At 40.6% G+C, this 20,888-nt stretch overlaps 1 protein-coding gene across 1 annotated transcript; it reads right to left on the bottom strand.

Annotated features, from left to right (window-relative positions):
* Window positions 1-4,140: 4,140 nt before the first annotated feature.
* On the bottom strand, window positions 4,141-20,290 carry RRAGC (Ras related GTP binding C). The gene is made up of 7 exons (XM_059690111.1): window positions 19,938-20,290; window positions 18,385-18,588; window positions 17,212-17,411; window positions 14,279-14,393; window positions 12,725-12,867; window positions 10,206-10,354; window positions 4,141-5,638 (listed from the first exon to the last, which is right to left on the bottom strand). The coding sequence occupies exons 1-7, from the start codon at window positions 20,172-20,174 to the stop codon at window positions 5,487-5,489; spliced, it is 1,200 nt and encodes a 399-aa protein (XP_059546094.1). The 5' UTR covers window positions 20,175-20,290; the 3' UTR covers window positions 4,141-5,486.
* Window positions 20,291-20,888: the final 598 nt, after the last annotated feature.

Below are 20,888 nucleotides of genomic sequence, written 5' to 3'. Positions count from 1 at the left end.
CCAATAAAATGTCTCAAATCAGCTCTGAAAATTATTTCAGGGGAAATAACATCAGCAGTTCTTTGGATCTCTAAGTTAGGTGTACACTGGGGTGATAACAGGCAATTCAACCTTTCAGAACAGAGCCAACAGCAGGAGCCAGAAAGCTAGAAGCCATGTTTAAATGATACAACACCGCCACCTAGAGGTCAAACACGAAGGAACTGGTCACTACAGCCAAACCAGGCCCTGCCTTCACAATTTAGATGAGCATGGGTTTTCTTCAACATATGAGACACAGTGAGGAAATGCTACAGAGTAGAAAGTAATATGGTTCCCCCATCACTACCTACAAAGACAGGTCCTGAGCTAAGCACAGACTCACCCATGACAAGGTTCGGGGGGTGGGGAGTAGAGGTAGAAAAGGGAGTGGTCAGAGGGTTTTGTGAAGGATGTGGCATTTAGGCTAAGCTTAGTAGGATAATAGAATTTCTACAGACCAAGGGAAGTGGATTCTAGGCTCAAGGAACAGCCAGTATGAGCTACTAAACTCAACTGTGGAAATACATAAGCTTTACTCTATCTCACAACCAGTTCACTGAATGTTGTGTTAAAACATGTGGGAAAAGTGGAATAAAAATCATATTTCCAATCCCATTGAAAACATCTATATACATTATATAAAAGCCTAAGCAACCATTCGACAGTTCAACCGGTAGCTATGATGCACACTGACCACCAGGGGGCAGATGCTCAACACACAGACATGGAAACATGGAACAGACTAATGAATCTCAGATGGAAGGGGGAAGGAGGGAGGGTGGGAAGAGATTAACCAAAGATCTTATATCCATACTAGGGTCCCTTGGCCTGGACTGTGGGGATCGGGCTGAAACCAGTCCAACATGCCCTGAGGGGTCCCAGACTGTGAGAGGGCACAGGCCAGGCTGAGGGACCCACCAGTGCACGAATTCATGCACCAGGCCTCTAGTTTCAGTATACTTATTATATGCTGCTTGAATAGGCATTTCATAAAGGATCAAATAAATTTAGGAACATGGGATATAAACCAAGGTCAAATTCTCTATTGCAGGTCTTCTCAAATATTGCAGAACCTTTAATATTTGACTGTACATAGTAAATCTCCAAGAAGAGACTACAGAATGCTGTTTCCAAAATTTAACTGTCAAACTTTTCTGCAAAATATCCCATGAGCAAATCCTATTTAGGAAGCAAAGTCAATGGCAGTTTACAGATGAAGGTTCTCAACTGCATAGATTCCAATTTTAACTCCACCACTCACAAGTGAGCCTCTCTTGGACTGTTTCTCCATCTGGAAAATGGGAACATATACTTACCTCTTAAGGCATTATGAAGATTACATAAGGTAATACACATAAACCACCTAAATCAGCGGTCGGCAAACTCATTAGTCAACAGAGCCAAATATCAACAGTACAACGATTGAAATTTCTTTTGAGAGCCAAATTTTTTACAATTAAACTATATAGGTAGGTACACTGTTATTAACTTAATTAGGGCACTCCTAAGCTGGCCTTTGCTAAAAACGTCCTCAATCTGATTGAGGTACGTTCGCTGAGGTCGACCCCTTCCAACTCTCCCATCCACACTCGTCTTGTATACTTGTTTCGTCTATCTCCTTTCGTTCATCCTCTCTATATGTCCAAACCATCTCAACATACCTTTCTCAATCCTTGACACTACATCTTCTTTCACTCCACAATGTTCCCTGTACGTGTGCACCTGCACGTGGTATTTTGTGGAAGAGCCACACTTAAGAGGCCAAAGAGCCGCATGTGGCTCGCGAGCTGTGGTTTGCCGACTACTGACCTAAATCATTGGTCCTTCTTTGTGCTCTTTATGTCCGCAGTCTCCCAGCTCTATGGGAGCAGTTCAGGGAAGATACTATTAACAGAAATAAACTCCAGATATGTGCAACTGCTTGCTGCTCACATTCCCTGTAAAGACTATGTTCCTTTGGGGTGTCTGAAGGGGAGGGAAGGGGTGGGTGTGTTACTTTACTAGCTTAGATGGAGAACAATAATGGTATTCACTAATATCTTTGGGATACAATTGGAAGAGCTTTCAGCATTAGCAAAACAAAACAAATAGAAAACCATAACAAAGTCCACAAATCACACACATTGCTTTCCCCAACTACAAAAGTATGTACTATCAGAATTTTATCTTTAAAATCACTTGTTTCTTACTGTTAAGAGCAGAACTAAGCATGCAGAAGGTAAATTAGCACAACTCACAAATATATTGGGGCATCATTATATGTCTGTGTACATATACACTGAGCGGCCAGATTATTATGACCACCCCATCAGTACAATGAATTAGTTATGCAAATAATAATAATAAAACTTTGAGAATATTTGCTTAGGAAGTTTTCAATATTCAGCATTTTTGGAAGTGTCAATAAAGTACTGATGGGGTGATCATAATAATCTGGCCACTCAGTGTATATGTGCATATGTGTATGCATGTCAACATGAATGTGTGGGAGAGGTCGTGATGTGTGGAACAGCTGTAACACCTGGCTGCAAAAGATTTTAAAGGTTTTATTTCACCATCTGTCCCTGCTCTCTCTGAGGTAGCCTGGCACACATTAACATCTCTCAGGTGCACATCAGGCAAATCCTTAATAGTTCAATATGATTCTTCCATTCCCCTTTCTTGAGTTGTCTGTAATTTTCCATAGTGGGGAAGAAATAATATTTCTTGGGCATCTATGTGCCATGTTACACTCATCTAGAGACATTGCCTCCATTAACCAATGGGAGCCGGAGGCAAAAGATAAAGGCAGGCAGCACTGGGCTGCCAGATCTGAAGCACAGGCCCCAGCTGGCCACCAACTAGATCTATGACAAGGTCGGCCACCCTTGGTTTACTTAATTAAGACAGTGCAGTTTACACCTACTGCAGTGTCGGCACTCTCAACAGTACCACGTCTGGAGTAATTTACATGGTCACACCATCCATAACCCTAGACAAGGCTGTTTAATCCTCTGGACTTAGTTTCCATAATTTGAAAAAGGATACAGGATTTATGGTGGTTGTTTTTCACTGTGTTTCTGTGATTTACTTTTTTTAAAAAATTCTTGATATTTAGAGAAAGGGAGGAGAGAAACATCAATGTGAGAGCAAAATAGAGACTGGTTGCCTCCTGCATGCTCCCACTGGGGATCAAGCCTGTAACCCACGTATGACCGGGAATCAAACTAACAACCGTTTGGTGCACAGGACAGCCCAACTGAGCCATACCTGCCTGGGCTATTTCTGTGATTTCTATTTCAGAGTTTTAAAATTGAACTTCTAAAGTAACTCAATTATGAAAGTAAAGATATTTTGACCTCCCTCCCTTTTAATAAGCTAATGTATGCTTTTTACTCCAAACCATTTAGACCCAGCCTAACTATATGAGCATCGATATAAAGATTGATTTAACTGACATATAAGTCAGTAATGAATATCTCAGCAACTGGAAGAAATGAATCACAAGTTGGAATCAGTACAAGTTTGTTGTTGTTGTTGTTAATCCTCATCCAAGGATATGTTTTCCATTGATTTTTAGAACGATTGGAAGGGAGGGGGAGAGACAGAGAGAAACATTGATATGAAAGAAACACATCGATTGGTTGCCTCCGGCACACACCAACCAGGGCTGGGGATTGAGCCTGCAACCGAGGTACGTGTCCTTGACTGGAATTGAACCCAAGACCCTCCAGTCCGCAGACTGATGCTCTAACCACTGAGAAAAACCAGCTAGAGCAGCACACATTTTTATATGGTGTTCTGCTTAATTCCTCTCCGTCCTAGCTTGCATTTAATACATCAATTATGCCAGGCCCTAGATAGTCCCCATCATGAAATCAGTTGGTATGAAACACCACAACCAAAAAACCATTTTTACCTGGGCCAAGATCTCCTATCCTAAGCAGAAACAGCCCAGGAGAGATATCTGGCCACAAGATATGAAATTCCTGCATCAGGACAGAACTTGAAGTTCTGAAACATAGGCATGTTAACCATGAGGCAGCAAAGGAAAGATAATGGATGATAAGGTGACAGAGTGGGACAACCCAATGTTCTATCACCCCACCCTCTCATATCTTAGGCAAATAAAAAAACTGATTTTGGTGTAAATACATTTATTGATACCCATTTTATATAGTTCAATGAAATAATCTATAAATATAAAAGCACTTTTCTTTTGGATATCACCATGGTCCATGTAAATACTCAGCAGTCAGAGTCATCTGCAGGAAGCACTCCAAGTTGCACTGTTAGGTTTACAGACCTGAATATACACATTTCATTCAACAGTGGCACTTATGTACTCAAGTAGTCCAGTGGCTTTGGAATAAATGACTACTGGGCATGTGAAGTAAAAATAATGTGTAAGTTTAAATGAACAAAAAGGGTATCAACCAACAACAAAAAGAAAAAATTATGAATTAATATGCTAGGTGAAGGAAGTACCACAGGTGACACTTGGTGTCAGAATACTGAAGACGAAGAGTGTTTAACAACACATGTGCTCTCTCCAACTCCCAGGGGACCAGTGCCTTAGGGTCATTCATGGTCAACAAAACAGCTGTACTTAAAGAATCTAGATAGCATAGAATAAAAGATATGTAGCTGCTGGTATCGAGTTTAAAGAAAAATGAGTTAAATATTTCAATGACATAATGAGTTCCTCCCCGAGAAGAAGGAGGGATTGTGGGGAAAACAATTTTTTTTAAATTCCCTTTGTTACACTGATCATGATCATTTATCATATGCAGGAGAAAAGAACCCAGATATCTGGTACCCAAAACACCATTGCAAATATTTTCTTCTGTTTTAAAATTTTTTCCTCAGTGCTTCCACTGCTGAACCTTGCCCTTGATCTGATGCAACATAAAATGTTCTCATTTCTTCAGTAACAAATACAGGAATGTCCTTTGCTGCAGTGAGACCACAAGTCTTCTGAGTTAGCAGGCAAATGCATTTAAAAGGTCTTAGGTATGCAATGTCCAAAAGTGAAGTCTGAGAGGCAGTGTTAGAACTTAAGCAAGGCAGCATTTTAGAGACTACTCAACTGAAAACCTAAGTGGAGCATATAAAAACTCAGTTCTATTATTTTCAACTGGTAAATGGTGGCAACATTCCATGGAAAGGATGGGTAAGCGGTGTTGTCTCCAGGTCCAAAATATCCCAACTACTTAAAGTAGGACCCCAAAGAAGAGAAACACACACTTGACTTCTGTGGCCTCTAGAATTCTTTTTGGTCATTTTTGAAAAAGAAGAAATAGTAGATTCGGTTGTAGACCACTGGTTGAAGGGGTTTTCATCCAAATGAGAAACTCTACCCCTTGTCTCTGGTGGGACAGGCACCAGATTCCCACAAGTGGCAACTCCCATGTCCTGCAGCACGTGGCATCTGACCCTGGAGTGAAGAGTAAGCTGGCACAGAGCCCCGACAACTAGAATTCAGGCTAGATGGCATTTCGAGGCGTGCCATTGTGTGCCAATGCTTTCAGGCTGGGGACACTGGTCTGGTGACCACAGCCCCTGTGAGAAGTCACACCCACCTCAAAAACCTCATGAATAGCTTTTCGGAAACAATGGAAGTTGTAGTCTATTAAACCTGCAAGGAGAAAAAAAGAAGATCAGTCCTCCTGAATGTCAACTGTGAAATTATCTACTAAGAAACATTTGGTGACAGAAAAAAAATAAATTTGTATTTATTGAAAAACATACATCCAGCTGAGAAATTCCCTACACTGAAAATAAATAAAGCATATGCCCATATTGTTAACATTGGTTACCTCTGGGGCCTGGGAATAAACAGGTAAAAAAAAAAAAAAAGGAGTGAGGAAGGTAAATTTGCTAAGAAAATTTACAATAAAATGAAAATAAAATACTTTTTAATTATCAAGCTTTTCCTTTTACACATCTTTGGGGCAGCTAATGAAGACTGAAGGAAACAGCTAGAATAATCGCTGGCAAACTGTTCAGTAGAGCCCTGGGGTTGGGGAGGTACCAGAGGCCCCCAGCAGAGCCTCAGGCAGCCCGTACCCCACCTCAGGCAAAGCAGCTCCTTCTTCATGTTTCATGAACTGGCTTACAAGTAAAATTTTGATCAACCAAACAGTTCTATTTTATGAAAGAAATGGCTAGCTGCCCACTAACTATCCATTCTCCTTCTTTTACCTCAGAAACAGAACCCCAATTCTGCACCAGCATACTGGTGCTCAGCTGAAACATTACACTCCGCAGGCCTCCTTGCCGTTATGTCTGGCCACATGACCAATTCTGGCCACTGAGGTAAGTGTAAGTGTGTGGACTTCGGTGAAGTCTCCTTTAAAAAAGGAAGAGGCTGTATTCTTTCCTCACCCTGGTCCTCCTTAATGACTGGAATATGGGTAAAATGGCCAAAGCTCCTGGAGCCATGCCAAACCATGAAGTGACCTTGAGAACAGAAAACAGTGCTAAGAAGGCAGAGCAGAAAGGAAAGAAATGATGCCCTCAAGGACACTAGGACACAAAGATGACACACAACAAACAAATCAAAACCACCTGGTGTCACAGTGACTACAAACGATAAAGAAGTCCAAAGGAGGGAAAGCAACGTGCAGGGCAAAAGCAGTCAATGAAACTTCAGAGATGAAGCAGCACTTTGGGGAAACCAGTAAGATTTCATCAGGCAGGAAAGAGGAGCAAAATTATAAGACAACAGCAGGAAGCTGGCAATCAGAACACAGCACAGGCGAAAGATGGGACAGAAACGAGTCTGACTGGGGAAAGGGGCAGAGAATTCTTGGTAGAAAGTACTGAGAATCAAGTCTAAATAAGTAGGTTAGAACCAAATTACGAAGGTCCTTCCGACATAGGAAAAAACTATAAAAGTTTTGATAAATTCAACTACATTAAAATTTACTTCTATGCAAATGGTAAAATAAAATTAACAGTTGTGGAATGTTGAACACTGACCTGATATTTGATATTATGAAATCATTATTAATTTGTTTACCTGTATTAATGGTAATACTGTTAACGTTTGAAAAAGAATACTACCTCTTAGAGATATCTGCTGAAATCTATACAAATGATTTGATGTCAGGTATCTGCTTCAAAATAATCTAGTAGAAAAAGAAGTATAGAGATGAAATAAGATTGGCTTTAATTTTGGTAATGTTGAATCTGGGTGACAGATTAAAAATGGTTCATTACATGATTTTCTCTATTTTTTAAATATGTTTGACAGTTTTCACAACAAAAGAGTAAAAAAACATTTCATTGGGAAAAGGACATACAGAAAACAAGAGTGACCCTATGTTGATATTACTGAAGCAGGGAAATGGGTACATGAAGAGTCATTGTGCTGGTCTACTTTTGTGTACATCTGAAAATTTCCATAATCAAGAGTTTAAAAAAAATTTAAACAGAATGGAGAAAAATAAAGAAATCCTAAGAAATACAAAAAAGATAGAGTACAAAAAAGATCAGTACAAAAAAGCAAAAGAATAAGAGGTAAATCACCAAAGAAGAAACCTGATCAGGCATAAAAAGGTAATTAATTGCTTGCCCTAACTAGTAAAAGAAGTAAAAATTAGAGCCAAATGAGATGTTATTCCACTTACCTGACTGATAGTGACTAAACAGTCTTAACAACATCAAGTATTACCAAGGACATAAAGTGACAAGAACTACCACACAATGCTAACAGGCGTGAAAATGGTAAAACCACTTTGGAGGGCAATGTCTTTTTAAAAATGATGTTCTGGCCCAGCCATCATGGCTCAGTGGTTGAGTGATCCAGGAGGTCACGGTTGGATTCCCTGCCAGTGCACATGCCTGGGTTGCAGGTTCGATCCCTGGTAGGGAGTACAGGAGGCAGCCGATCAATGATGTTTCTCTCTCATCACTGATGTTTCTCTATATATATCCTTCTCCCTTCCTCTAAAATCAATAAAAATATTTTTAAAAAATGAATGAACTAGATAGAGCTATATGTTATCAATATGGATAAATCTCAAAAACAATTTTGCAGAAAACACTATTTACATTTTTAGATCATTTATACTCTATACTTTATAGATAGATGTGAAGTAAATGAATAAATCATGCATGGGGAAAAATAAAACACTACAAGTGCAAAGGAGGGGTTTTCAATTGAGAAATAACACAGAAGACACAAAGGGCATACATGCATTTGTCATGTGTTACTTCTTAAGCTCAAAGAAATATAAACATTTTTATTTTATCCAAAAAGTTACACATATCTGAAATAATTCATTATTATTAACATTAATGAAAGAATAGTGACCATTTACTATTAGTTAACATTAAGATATCAGGGAGAAGAGCAGGGATTTGTTGCAGTGAATAATGGAGAGCTATTGTAGATCCATAAGTAATAACATAAGTAATTTTCTGAATTCTAGTCTTCCTTTGGAATAAAAGATGATACATACAAGCCTTCTATATATATCCAGAGGTGGGCAAAGGTAGGTTTATGGTTATTCATATAAAAATAATACAACTAATAATAACACAAGAATACAACTCTTTTCATGTACTCACAACTCTAAACCTACTTTTGCCCACCCCGGTATATGCTGAATGCATAATCTCAAGTACAAAGCTGCTGCAGCACCATAAGCCTAGAGGGATGAGGTCCTATGACAGTGGAAAGAAAAAGGAAACTGCCCTAGCCAGTTTGGCTCAGTGGATAGCATCAGCCTGTGGGCTGAAGGGTCCCAGGTTCAATTCTTGTCAAGGGCACATGTCCAGGTTTCGGGTTTGAACCCCAGTGGGGGGCGTGCAGGAGGCAGCCTATCAATGATTCTATCTCCCTCTCCCTTCCTCTCTGAAATCAATAAAAATATATTTTAAAAAATAAAAAGAAAATCCAAGAAACAGTTCCAAGAAACAAATGATAAGATTTGGTGAAAATTCAATGTAAGCCATACAGGAAAAGAATGGGAAAAAAGAGAACAATGAATGCCCTCTATCTACCCCCTTCAGCAATGCCACCACACAACAAGATAGCTAAGCTTGGACACCAAAAAAATGTCAAAACTAGTAACAGAAGTAGGGTGCCAGGAAGGCCATGAAACAAAGGCCTTCAACAGTTTTTGACACCTGGGTAAGATAATAGTCAAATATTTAATTAAATGTAGACGTCTTACTAATAGCAGCTCCAAACATGGGACAGGAATGTGGCCCAAGTCAGAGCTGCAGATGTGAATTTTCCAACCAACCACATAAAGATTATCTGAAGCCATGGCTTGGATGAGCCGACCTGGAGAATAAGAGAAGCAAGCAGAAAGACTTGCTGCTGAGGAACACTCAGCACCAAGAAAAAGAAAAACAGTCAGAGAAGCAAACACATAAAACAATCCATAGGGTGTAGGCTTAGGGAAGCCAAGAGAGAAGAAAGCTTCAAGGCTGGAGAGGCGTCAGCAGGCTGAAGAAGCCACAGATGAGGAAAGGCCACGGGCAGCAAGGAGGTCACCCGGTAACCTGGCTCAGGGAGAAGCCAAACCGCAGGCAGCGGGTAGCGAAAAGATCTGCAGTAAGAGACTGGAGTAAAACACTTGACTTAACATAGCAGATCAAACGAAGGAAGGAGTCAGTCTGACTAAATACGGAAGGGAAGGGAGAAAAGTAGTTTGAGCTTTTAACCATCTAACACAGTGATTTTCAACCTTTTTCATCTCATAGCACACATAAACTAGTTACTAAAATTCTGCAGCACACCAAAAAATATTTTTCCCCTATCTGAAAAAATATAATAATAAAAGCATAACATGCTAATTAGACCGGATAGCCGAATGACCTTCAGGATGTCCTTCCAGGCGACCTTCCAGACAAAGCCACGGCTGTGAGGGCTGGGGCAAGCTGCCATGGCTGCGAGAGCCGAGTCCCTTGCTCGAATTTCGTGCATCAGGCCTCTAGTATCGGTATAATTTTCATTCATTCACACAAGACAGCTACTGTTACCAGTTGTCACTTTTTTAATTTGACAATCTAAGGGGAAAGAGGTTCGTGCCCTAAGTAGTCAATACTGCGTGTTTTAAAAATCCTTGAGGCACACCAGTTAAAAATCACAGTTCTAACACTGCAGTATTATTTTCTCATTTTCAAGAACCTAAGAAATTATAACAAGAGAACTTAACATAAAAACAGCATTTTTAAAATGCCATTACCTTTTCGTTCAAAACTTTCTTCCCTAAGAATGCAAACCAGTGCCAAAAATTTAGTCACTTCCTTTAAATAAAGGACAGTTGTGTTATTCAGCTTGATAATTGCCATAGATTCTTTGTCATAAGCACTTCCACTGCCATCTTCCTTTAACCTGTTTTAAAAGAAAGTATTATTCATTACAGGGTTCCCAACGAAGTATTTTGTCACATTTCATTTGCACAATGACATGTCTTTCCACCCAGTTTCCCAAATGTGTTTTGAGAAAGAAGAATACGGGCTTAAATATATTGGCACAGAAGTTCTCGTTTAGGTGTATAGTGTCCCAGACCTTGATGCAGCATCCCATGCATTCACACCTTCATCTTGTTTACCTAAAATGCATGGAATATAGCCATTTAGGTAAATTTTCCCTCACGCTAATCTGTACTGACAGAGTCTGCAAATAAAGAAGGACCAAAATACAAAAACTGCCATTACTGAAAAAAGAGTAAGGAAAAAAACTAAAATAGTCTATCAAAGATACTGAGGAATCCTGATGCCTATAAAGTGAGTCTTACAGGTTCTGAAAGCTTTCATTTATTAAACTAGAATTGACATTCTAGAATTGTTATATGAAGTCCCCCTTTGAAAAATGTAAATTAATAGTCAAGTAAGAAAGCAAATTAAACTATAATAAAGCACACCAAAGTGCATGCATACATTGTGTTAATGAGATAAAAATTTGGCTTACAAAGTTTAGATTTGTTTTAAAGAAAAAACAAATGTTCTATTCATTTTTTTATTTTTTTGCTGATTTTTAGAAAGGAAGGGAGAGGGAGAGAGGGAAAGAGAAACATCGATGTGATAGCAAAACATCAAACTGCTGTCTCCTGCATGCCCCCTTCCAGGGATTAAGCCCACAACCGGGCATGTGCCCTGACCAGGAATCATACTGGCAACCTTTTGGTGCACGGGACAATACCCAACCGAGGCACAGCAGCCAGGGGTAATTCATCCACTTTTTAAAATTAGAAATGGAAACATGAAACTTTACTGAATAATATAAACAGACATCTCATTTCATTATGGAAAGAATCAAAACAAAGGAGAGCATGTAATCACAAAAGTGATAAATAGAAATGGAAGACAAGCATAGACAAGAACAGGTGAGACAAATGCATTTTCCTACTCGGAGGTAGTTGGAGAAAGACACTGACAAATTAGGCAGAAAGACCAAGGTCAAGGGTAGGAACAGAGAAATGAAAGAGGAGTTTAGATGGAGCAGAGACCAACAGATAAAGGACATAGGTATCAGAAAGCAAAGGCAATGTTATAGCATCAGAAAGTGCGTTGCAAGTGCTGGTGTTAACATATTAAGGCCGTGATTTTCAAACTTTTTCATTTCATGTCACACAGAAACTAATTACTAAAATTCTGCAGTACACCAAAAAATGTATTATATTTTTTGACAATCTGACAATTTTAAAAAAGGTGTAATTTTGATTCATTCACACCGGATGGCTGTTGTTGTGCTGGTTGTTGTCCTTTTTTTTTTTACTTGACAATCGGAGGGAAAAGAGGTGAGTGCCCTGACTAAACCATCAGGTATTACATGTTTTAAAGTTTTTTGCAACCTAGCCAGCGTAGCACAATGGCTGAGTGTCAACCTATGAACCAGGAAGTCACAGTTCGATTTCTGGTCAAGGGCACATGTCCAGGTTGCAGGCTCGATCCCTAGTAGGGGCCATGCAGCAGGCAGCTGATCAATGATTCTCTCATCATTGATGTTTCTATCTCTTTCTCCCCCTCCATTCCTCTCTGAAATCATAAAAATATTTTTTTTAAATAAAATAAAAATTCTTGCAGCCATCAGTGTGCCTGCCACAGCACACCTGGTGAAAATCACTGTATTAGGGAATCAGGGCTATCAAAGGCAACACAGGTTTTGGGCTTTTAAAATACCAGTAATTCGCCAGTTTTCACTCATCCCTCTGGGATAATGTACGGAATCACAGCTTTACTGGCTTTTATAAATTTCTGTATAGTTTGGTGAATTTACATAAGGGGAGAGTTTGTAATTTAGAGATTTACTTTGGAAACTCATATAGGTCAAAATTTTATACGTATAAATCCTTCTAACATCCAAAATTCCAACTCCTTAAGGACCCTCATTCCACAAAGCCTCCGGTTAAGTTAGGAACAATACTCACTCTGTTACTCAAGATGTTTTAAATAAATTAACCTAGTGTTTTTATCTAGCTAAGTTCCCTAAATGAGAAGACGAAGTGCAAACCCCCTCAAATAATGACAGGAGAAAGTCTGGCCCTAGTCACACTTTTTCAACCATTCTTGTTCATTCTCGCTGAAGGAGTAAAACCCAGCAGCCCACCTACAGAGAAATCATGCTCCAAGTTGAAGTACTATGGTCAGAACGAGTCTACTTCAGACAGTACTTGCTGGAGGCCTCAGCAATTAATCCCTCTGACAAATCAAACTAGTAATTTTCCACCGGAGATCTTACAGAAATACGTACATAACTTACCCATATATACAAGACACATCAATTACAACATCAATCATGTCGCAGCAAAGTTCATAAGATTGCATATCCACAGGAGAACTGTCTGTTGCAATGTAGATTTTGCTGACAACATCAAAGAGAAAAGCTTTTTCAATACCTGAATTCTTGGAAAAACAAAATGGAGGAAGTGTTCAGTTTTTTTTTTAAGAATTACAATTTGCAACTTATCAAAGATCTTGAATTATTGATGAACATCCAAGGACATTTTTAATGACACAACCCAATTCCAAAATAACCAAATAGTACTGGGGAAAGTGACACTTCTGTTAGCCAAAGAATAAAAGTGAACTTATTTCTCTGCTGATTTACTGACATAATTGCATCATCAGTCAGTCAAGTTTGTTTTTTCTCTCTCCTTTTCACTTGAATGATTTTCTAAGACATCATAAATAAAATTAACAAAACAAAGAAATCCTCCAAAAATCAAGCCATGCTACATTTTCAGTAACCTTTTCTTGTAACAATAATCAGTATCTGATCTGAATGACCCGGACACCAGAGGGTTTTATATGACCATCAGCAAAACATAAAATATTAGTTATATTAGATGTCAACATCTAGCATAACCCAAAAGCCCAAAAGAACTCAAGATCACTACACACTGAGTCCTTCAAAGTAATGTTTAGAAAATATAATGAAGATTACTAAATTTATTGGAGGGATATCCTTATTTTTTATTTACTAAATTGACTGGGGTGACATTAGTCAACATGAATATATAGGTTTCATGAGTGATTGTCTGTTACAAGATCTGTATATTGTACCATGTGCCCACCACCCAAAGTCAAATTTTCTTCCTGTCACCTCATATTAAGACCCCCTTCTATACCCACCCCCTTAATTAAGCTGAATTCCTCAAAATGCATGAATGTAAAATGATACTAAGTTTAGCAAGTAAACGAAAAGATCAATTTTTCAATGTGACCTCCATTAATGCAGAGAAATAAACTAAGCCAAATTCCCAAAACCCAGTCTTTTCCAATTGCTTTTCCAGTTACTTGTTTCAGGAAACAGACATCATGAAGATATTTTTTCATTTAAAAAGCATGAGGAGCCCTAACTGGTTTGGCTCAGTGGATAGAGCATCGGCCTGCGGACTGAAAGGTCCCAAGTTCGATTCTGGTCAAGGGCATGTACCTTGGTTGCGGGCACATCTCCAGTAGGAGGTGTGCAGGAGGCAGCTGATCAATGTTTCTCTCTCATCAATGTTTCTAACTCTCTATCCCTCTCCCTTCCTCTCTGTAAAAAATCAATAAAATATATTCTTTAAATAAATAAATAAATAAAAAGCATGAGGAAATTTTTCATCAATTCATTTTAAGATAAAAAGGGTAAGTTCTAAGGAAAGAATTCAGAAAATAACTCAAGCCTTTTTTAATGTTTTTATTTATGTTATCTGTTAAGTGCGTCGTTAGTCTTTCAACTCGATTCAAGCCATTTTTGGAGAATTTGATAATACAAATATGTTCAATGAAAATGAAATCAAAACTATAGTGAATTAAATAGCTCACTTACTGATATAAAAATATTTAATAGGTTTTCCAAGGTCGGCAGTTGTGGAATGAGTTTCTGTACCACCTTACTAAAGGCTTCAAATATTGAATGGTCATAGATACTAGTCAAATAAAAGCTGAAAAACAATACAGTTTGATTAATTTGAAAAATCTCAAGTTTGGTGACAATGATCATAATACACAAAATTTTAAGTTTCTTAACATTTTATTTCAGTAAATTAAAAGCTTTTTATCTTGTCTACCATTCCCATAGTTCAAGATGACAAATGCAGTGTCCCCACCTGGTTTGTAGCTATCCATCCCTTTTATTGCATTTATACAAAAGGCATTTGAGGCACTACCCAGGAAAGCATTTTCAGATGCAGAAACTTGAATATTCACCTAAGCCCTTGCAATTTGATCCAAAAAGCTTAGTTTCTTAAGCTTATAACTGACAAAAATCAAAAGAAAGCTTAGAGGAGATAGGTGACATTTAGCAAATAAGTATGTAATTCAGGACTCTACCAAAATGTCACCTCCTCAGAAAGTTCTTTCCTGATCCTTCTACCTAAAATAGTACCTCTGTACCATCGCTTTCCCTAATTTTTCTTCATTGCACTGACAAGAACTTAAAATTACACTATACATTTATTTATAAGTGCTTTTGATCTGTCTCATTCATTAGAATGTAAGCTCCATGAGGACAGAGATTGTCAGTCAGTCTTCTTTGTAGCTGCAAGCCCACTACCCTAAACAGTGCTCATAAATATTTGAATAAATAAAAGATACAACTGATGCTTAGAATGTATGTAAATAACTTATTAGGAAGGATGGCAGCTGGGGCCTCACAGAGAATGGAAGCCTAAAAGGATATAAGGTAGAGAAGTAACATCTATATATTTAGTGAAACACGTATTTGAGAATGAGAGAGAGAGAGATGCCTTTAACAATTTAAACAGGATGAACAATCCTACCTGCTTTTTCACCCAGTGAGTATAATCTTCATTATGTAGTTGTATCTATGACACATTTATAAGTACATACTGCAAAGTCAGAAACACAGAACTGAGTGTATCATATCTTACAGGTAATTTAAAGATACTTTCAAGGAGCTGACCTAAGAGCTTAACAAGATAGGGCTCTACTCTTGACGTGAGAGCAATGGAATAGGTGAGGCCAAGGTGACCCCCTAAAGGCACTGAAGACACAGGAATATTTTAGTGTTTCCTTTAGTCAAAAAGATTAGCAATGTGAGAAGGTGTGCAGGGGCAGTGAGGCTTGGAGGTGGACAGGGACAGGGAGAGCAGGGCATTTTCGAATGCCATGTTTCTGGAAACCAGAAATCAAATGGTGCCTCATCCACAGGCCTGCTAGTAGTTATTAAAAGCTTGATGCAGAATCCTGAGGTTAACAAGGCCTAGAGCCCTATAACGCACTGGGGAAAGGGATAGTATGCACCACTGGGATGGAATGCCCTGGGAAGGGACACAGTCATGGCGTAGAGCAGTGGTTCTCAACCTTGGCTGCACATTAGAATCCCCTGGGAATCTTTTTAAAATCCTGACTTCTGGGCCTCAGAAATCAGGATTTTAAAAAGATTCCCAGGGGCCAAAACCGGTTTGGCTCAGTGGATAGAGCGTCAGCCTGCGGACTGAAAGGTCCCGGGTTCAATTCCGGTCAAGGGCATGTACCAGGGTTGCGGGCACATCCCCAGTGGGAGATGTGCAGGAGGCAGCCGATCGATGTTTCTCTCTCATCGATGTTTCTAACTCTCTATCTCTCTCCCTTCCTCTCTGTAAAAAATCAATAAAAAATATTTTAAAAATAAATAAATAAATAAAGATTCCCAGGGGATTCTAATGTGCAGCCAAGGTTGAGGACCACTGGTGTAGAGGATTAGGATTCCTATGGGCGTTGGGGAACACAGGACAATCATGGCTTAAAACCCACTAATAGTGGATTCCCAAAAAATGATTGGAGAGACACTGCCACTTTTTCTTACAAATACTGTTGATTATTTTTAATACATAAATTACTTATAAACATTCAAAATTTTTAATCTAGGTAAACTAGAGCTCAATGAGAGTTTTCTATAAGATTTTCTAGAAGAACAACTGAAAGACCTTGGAGTCTGAGGCCCTAGTGAGTATTTCAGGATGGGGGTGGCTTGAGCCTATAAGGAAGTCATTGTAACAGACCAAGGATAAGGAAATAGCGACACTTGAATTTCTCCCCTGCTTCCCGTTTAAGCTGTTTATAACAGTAGCTGTTTATATCATCGAGAGGACGTTTTCTTGGGAACTTTCTATTACTCATTCCTACCTATAGCACACAAAAATATATGTTAATAATTTCTTAATGGTCTTTAATTATGAATCAGCAGTTCTTCAAACTTAATTGAAGCCCTAAGCAGATTTATAGGATAAACCCACCTAACCCAAACTTTAGAGTTTCATAAAAGCATACAGTGTTTAAAAAAATATAAACAAGATACATTAGAGTCATCACTTGAATGTATAAAAGGCTCTTCTACTAAGAAAAATACTGTAAAAATTCAAGCTACAGGGATCTACAGCAAATGTGACAGAGAGTCCTTGAACTGAGGTAAGAAAAAAAAAGAAAAGATGAAACCAAGAGGGGGAAGTCCCAAAACAGTTTTATGCCATGAGGAAAAAGCCTGATCCCAGTCTCTTGGGATGAATCTGTAAAAGCACCAACAGAAAGACTTCACATGACTTCAAACTCCAGGAAAATGCAAAAAAAAAAGAGGGAAAGGAACTCCTCAATAACATCAGGTTCCCAAAACTGCTTGAATTCAACAAAGAAGAGATCAAAAACATTACAGAATTGGGAAGGATATACTGGTAACAGAAAGCTTTGTGTTTGTAATGACAGAGATGGGAATACATTGACACATTTTTCAGGGCTCATATCAAACACACATGTTGTTGTTACCTAAGGTGGAGTTTTTCTAGCCCAGCATCTGCAAGGTCATCATTGGCCCTTTGATGAATGTCCCTCTGTGTTTCTATTTTGTGATCATCAGACAGACCATCAACTTTGTGAATAAAAACCTCAAAATTCATGTCTGGATTAACTTTGTAGGCTTTAGAAACAGTAATGTGAAGTCTTGTTAAAGCCTCCATGTAGTCATCCTGTAAGTCAGAAAAAGAATAGTTTTTTTAAAAGTAATCTTATCAAAGTCAAGTAATGAGTTAAGAAAGCCTCAAAACACCTCTTTCCCCAACCACAGAAAATATATTACCCTAACTATTTATACTCAAACAAATACATTAACTTTCACCAATCAATAGATCTTTAATCTAAGATTAAAAAATTCAATTACCAAGTAAATGTTGTAATTTTTGATACTGATAATATAAGGAAAGAAAAAAGGAAATGGACATTTCTTCCCAATAGACTTTTTGAAGTAATCCCAGCTCTGCCATTATTAGATGTATGACTTTAAGCAGGTTGCTTAAGACTGTGATCTCAGTTTACTCATCCATAAAACTGGAACTACAGTACATTCCTCAGAGTTTGTAAAAGATAAATTACATTAGATCAGCTCTGTGAAAGCACCCATTCCAGAGCCTGTCACTCAGAAAGCACTCCTAACTAATGCACTCGTATAAAAAGGAAGCTTCTTAAGACGTGTCCCATTTTTTATCTGAGGGCCTGCCACTTGCTAGGCCCTTAATAAATGCTTGTTAAGCTAAACTCAATTTGGACAATTAAGGACACTATTCACTTTAATATTTACTCAGTTCCATATTCTTCTATTATGGGCACTGATGAGATCTTTTCAGTGAGTGACATCATTATTGTAATAGTTACTGAAGTACAGCAACATCTACTTTTAACAAATAAAAGTGGAAAGCTGCTCATGAACTAGAACTCAGAGATATAAACCACATCTCCTAATCATCTGCTATTCTGTACTCTCACAAAGCCATGCTTGCTCACAAAGCACCTTCACAGCTGCATCTCTTGTACTGCTAGGGAATCTATTGGCAAAAAAATAAGCTGCAAGAAGCACATGACAAAAAAGATAAACAACTCTGCCTTGTTTCTACATCTTTTGCCACCAGAGAAGAAAAATAAATCAACAATGATTCCCCCAACTACCTGTGCATCAATGACATATATCAATGCTCCTGTTCCCCTGAAGATCATCTCGTAGTCAAAAGTTGGGTCAAAAAAGTCCATTTGCCCAGGAAAATCCCATATTTGGAAATTCACAAAGGAACTATTAGAAATGTCATCTTTATAAATCTTGTTGGTACTTTCCAAGAAGAGGGTCTCGTTGGGTGACATTTTATGAAACACCACCTGTTAAAAGAAAGACAATTTTATGACTATTCAACTTTGTATCAAAAGTTTAAAAATCTACCCTGAATTAACATAATTTAAAGAACCTACTCCCCACTTATTGGCATGCCTACATTAGGCTCCAATATAGTCAGAAATGGAAAATGAGTTTGCAGTCTCGTGGAAGAAATAAAACAAAGACAGTAATTATACCAAGTGGAAAGTGATATATGGGGGATACAGGAGTAATTGACAGGGAAAACCCCTGAGAAAAGAAATGGTAAAGACAATTGTTAAGTATCACAATAATTGCAATCCATGCAACTCTAACACAAAACTAATTTGCCTCTCTCTCTCACTGTTACTTTCTAATAGAGAAAAATGGGCAGTCACTCCCAAGATTTAGTCAGTAATATTAATACGAAACGGATTAAGATTAGTTTGTTAAATACCTACCATAAATGTACCCAAATTTTGCTGTAGAGGTGAAAAGCAAGCAATCCAGTAAACTGGAAAGATGACTACTTTTCAAAAACATTATCTCTGCACATTATCACAGGGAGGTTTATTTTGGACAGACCTTTGCAACCGAGTGGAAAGGGCAAAGGGGAAGGAATCTGGCCTTTCAGGACCAGGTCACCCGTGCCTCTCTGCATTCCCCTTGCGAAAAAATGCACAGCCCTCCCCTCGGTCCCGACAGGCCCTCCTACGTGAAAGCAAATGCACTGACAAGGGTCTGCAAATATTCTCAGCCACAGTCAGGGGTAATGCCACCAGCGACTATACTCGCCAGGCCGCAAGTACTGACATGAGTGGAATAACACCCCCAGTGATGTTACAGTACGATAGCCTTCTGCATTAGCAACAAGAGCAAACCAATGGCCGTGACTTCATCGCAACTCTTTCGGACGCTGCTCGCTGGGGCTCACCTGGCAGCCCAGCAGACCCAGGCCGCCTGGAGCGCGCGGCGCGCGCGCGCGCGCACACACACACACACACACACACACACGCACACACGCACACGGGGCAGGGGAGGGAGTCCGTGAAGTTCTCCAAGTAGGAACTGGGGAGTAGGGGCTGGTCCCCGGGAGGCGGAGGTCCCCGGCGGTGCCACGGGCACCTGCCTCCTGCCGGCCAGTTTCGCCTTCGGGGACCCGCTCGGCCTCCGCAGACTTGGGCGTGGACTCACCGGTCGGGGTCCTCGCGCGGGCCGCGCCCGGGGCTCTGCTTCTCAGAGGAAACGCGCGGGGGGCCAGCCCTGCGGCCAGCGCCGGCCGCCGCCCTCTCCGGGGGGCCTCTCCCGCGCGGCGGCCACCCGCGTCCCCGGGGAGGGGCGGAGGGGCGGAGGGACGCGGCGCGGCCCCACTCACCTTCTGGATGGAGGACTTGCCGCTGCGCCGGAGCCCCATGAGCAGAATCCGCGGCTTGGAGCTGTCCGCGCCCCCCGGGCCACAGCCTCCGCCGGCCCCCGCCCCGACCCCGCCGCCCGCAACTGCCGCCTCCTCTTCCTCCTCCTCCACGCCGTAGCCGAAGTCCTTGGGGAACGAATCGGCCGCGCCGTAACTGCCGGCAAGGGGCGTCTCCTCCGCCCCGTACTGCAGGGACATGGTGCTGGACCGCCGACACCCGCGCCCTGACAGGCCAGGCCAGGCCAGGCCGAGCCAGGCCGCCGCCTCCCCAATTCGCCGCCGCCGCCGCCGCCGCCCCCGGCAGCCGCCACCGCTTGCGGCCCGCCCCCTCCCCCATCCCGGCCCTCATTGGCTCCGCTCCGAGGCCAGCCGCTCATTGGCTGCAGGAGCCGCCATTCGGGGGCAGCAGGGTAGGTGGTGCCCGTCACGTGCCCGGAATCACCTGACTCGGAACAGAGGAGGGGGAGGAGGAGTCACGAGGAGGGTGGCCCCGCCGGGCCAGCCTTCTGCTCTCCGCCCCAGCCAGCACCTCGGTCCTGCCCAGCCACGCACATTGTTTCTCACCGCTCTCCTGACTTCCTTGGAGCTCCGGAGGCCATCGCAACGAGAGATGCTTTCTGGGCATTTGGAAGAATTGATTGTCCTTCCGGTACAATTGTACTCGCTCGAACCAACATTTATTGATGTCCGCGAAGTCCTGGGACACCAAACTGGAACCGACCCTGACCCTGCCCGCTTCCCTCCAGTTCGAAGATTAATAGCGTAAGTAGTCTCGGTACGAGGTACGAGTGGGAAGGGCACAGATACCGACTGTAATGCTTGGGAGTTGAGAGGGTGAGAAAGTCTACAAGAAGCTGTTGTCTGAGCTGGTCCTTGAATGGATGGATTGGTTGGGAAATGCAAAGATATGGA

This window comes from Myotis daubentonii, chromosome 3 (genome assembly GCF_963259705.1).
Source record: "Myotis daubentonii chromosome 3, mMyoDau2.1, whole genome shotgun sequence".
Classification (NCBI taxonomy): Eukaryota; Metazoa; Chordata; class Mammalia; order Chiroptera; family Vespertilionidae; genus Myotis; species Myotis daubentonii.
This window is presented reverse-complemented; position numbering and strand designations above follow the sequence as displayed.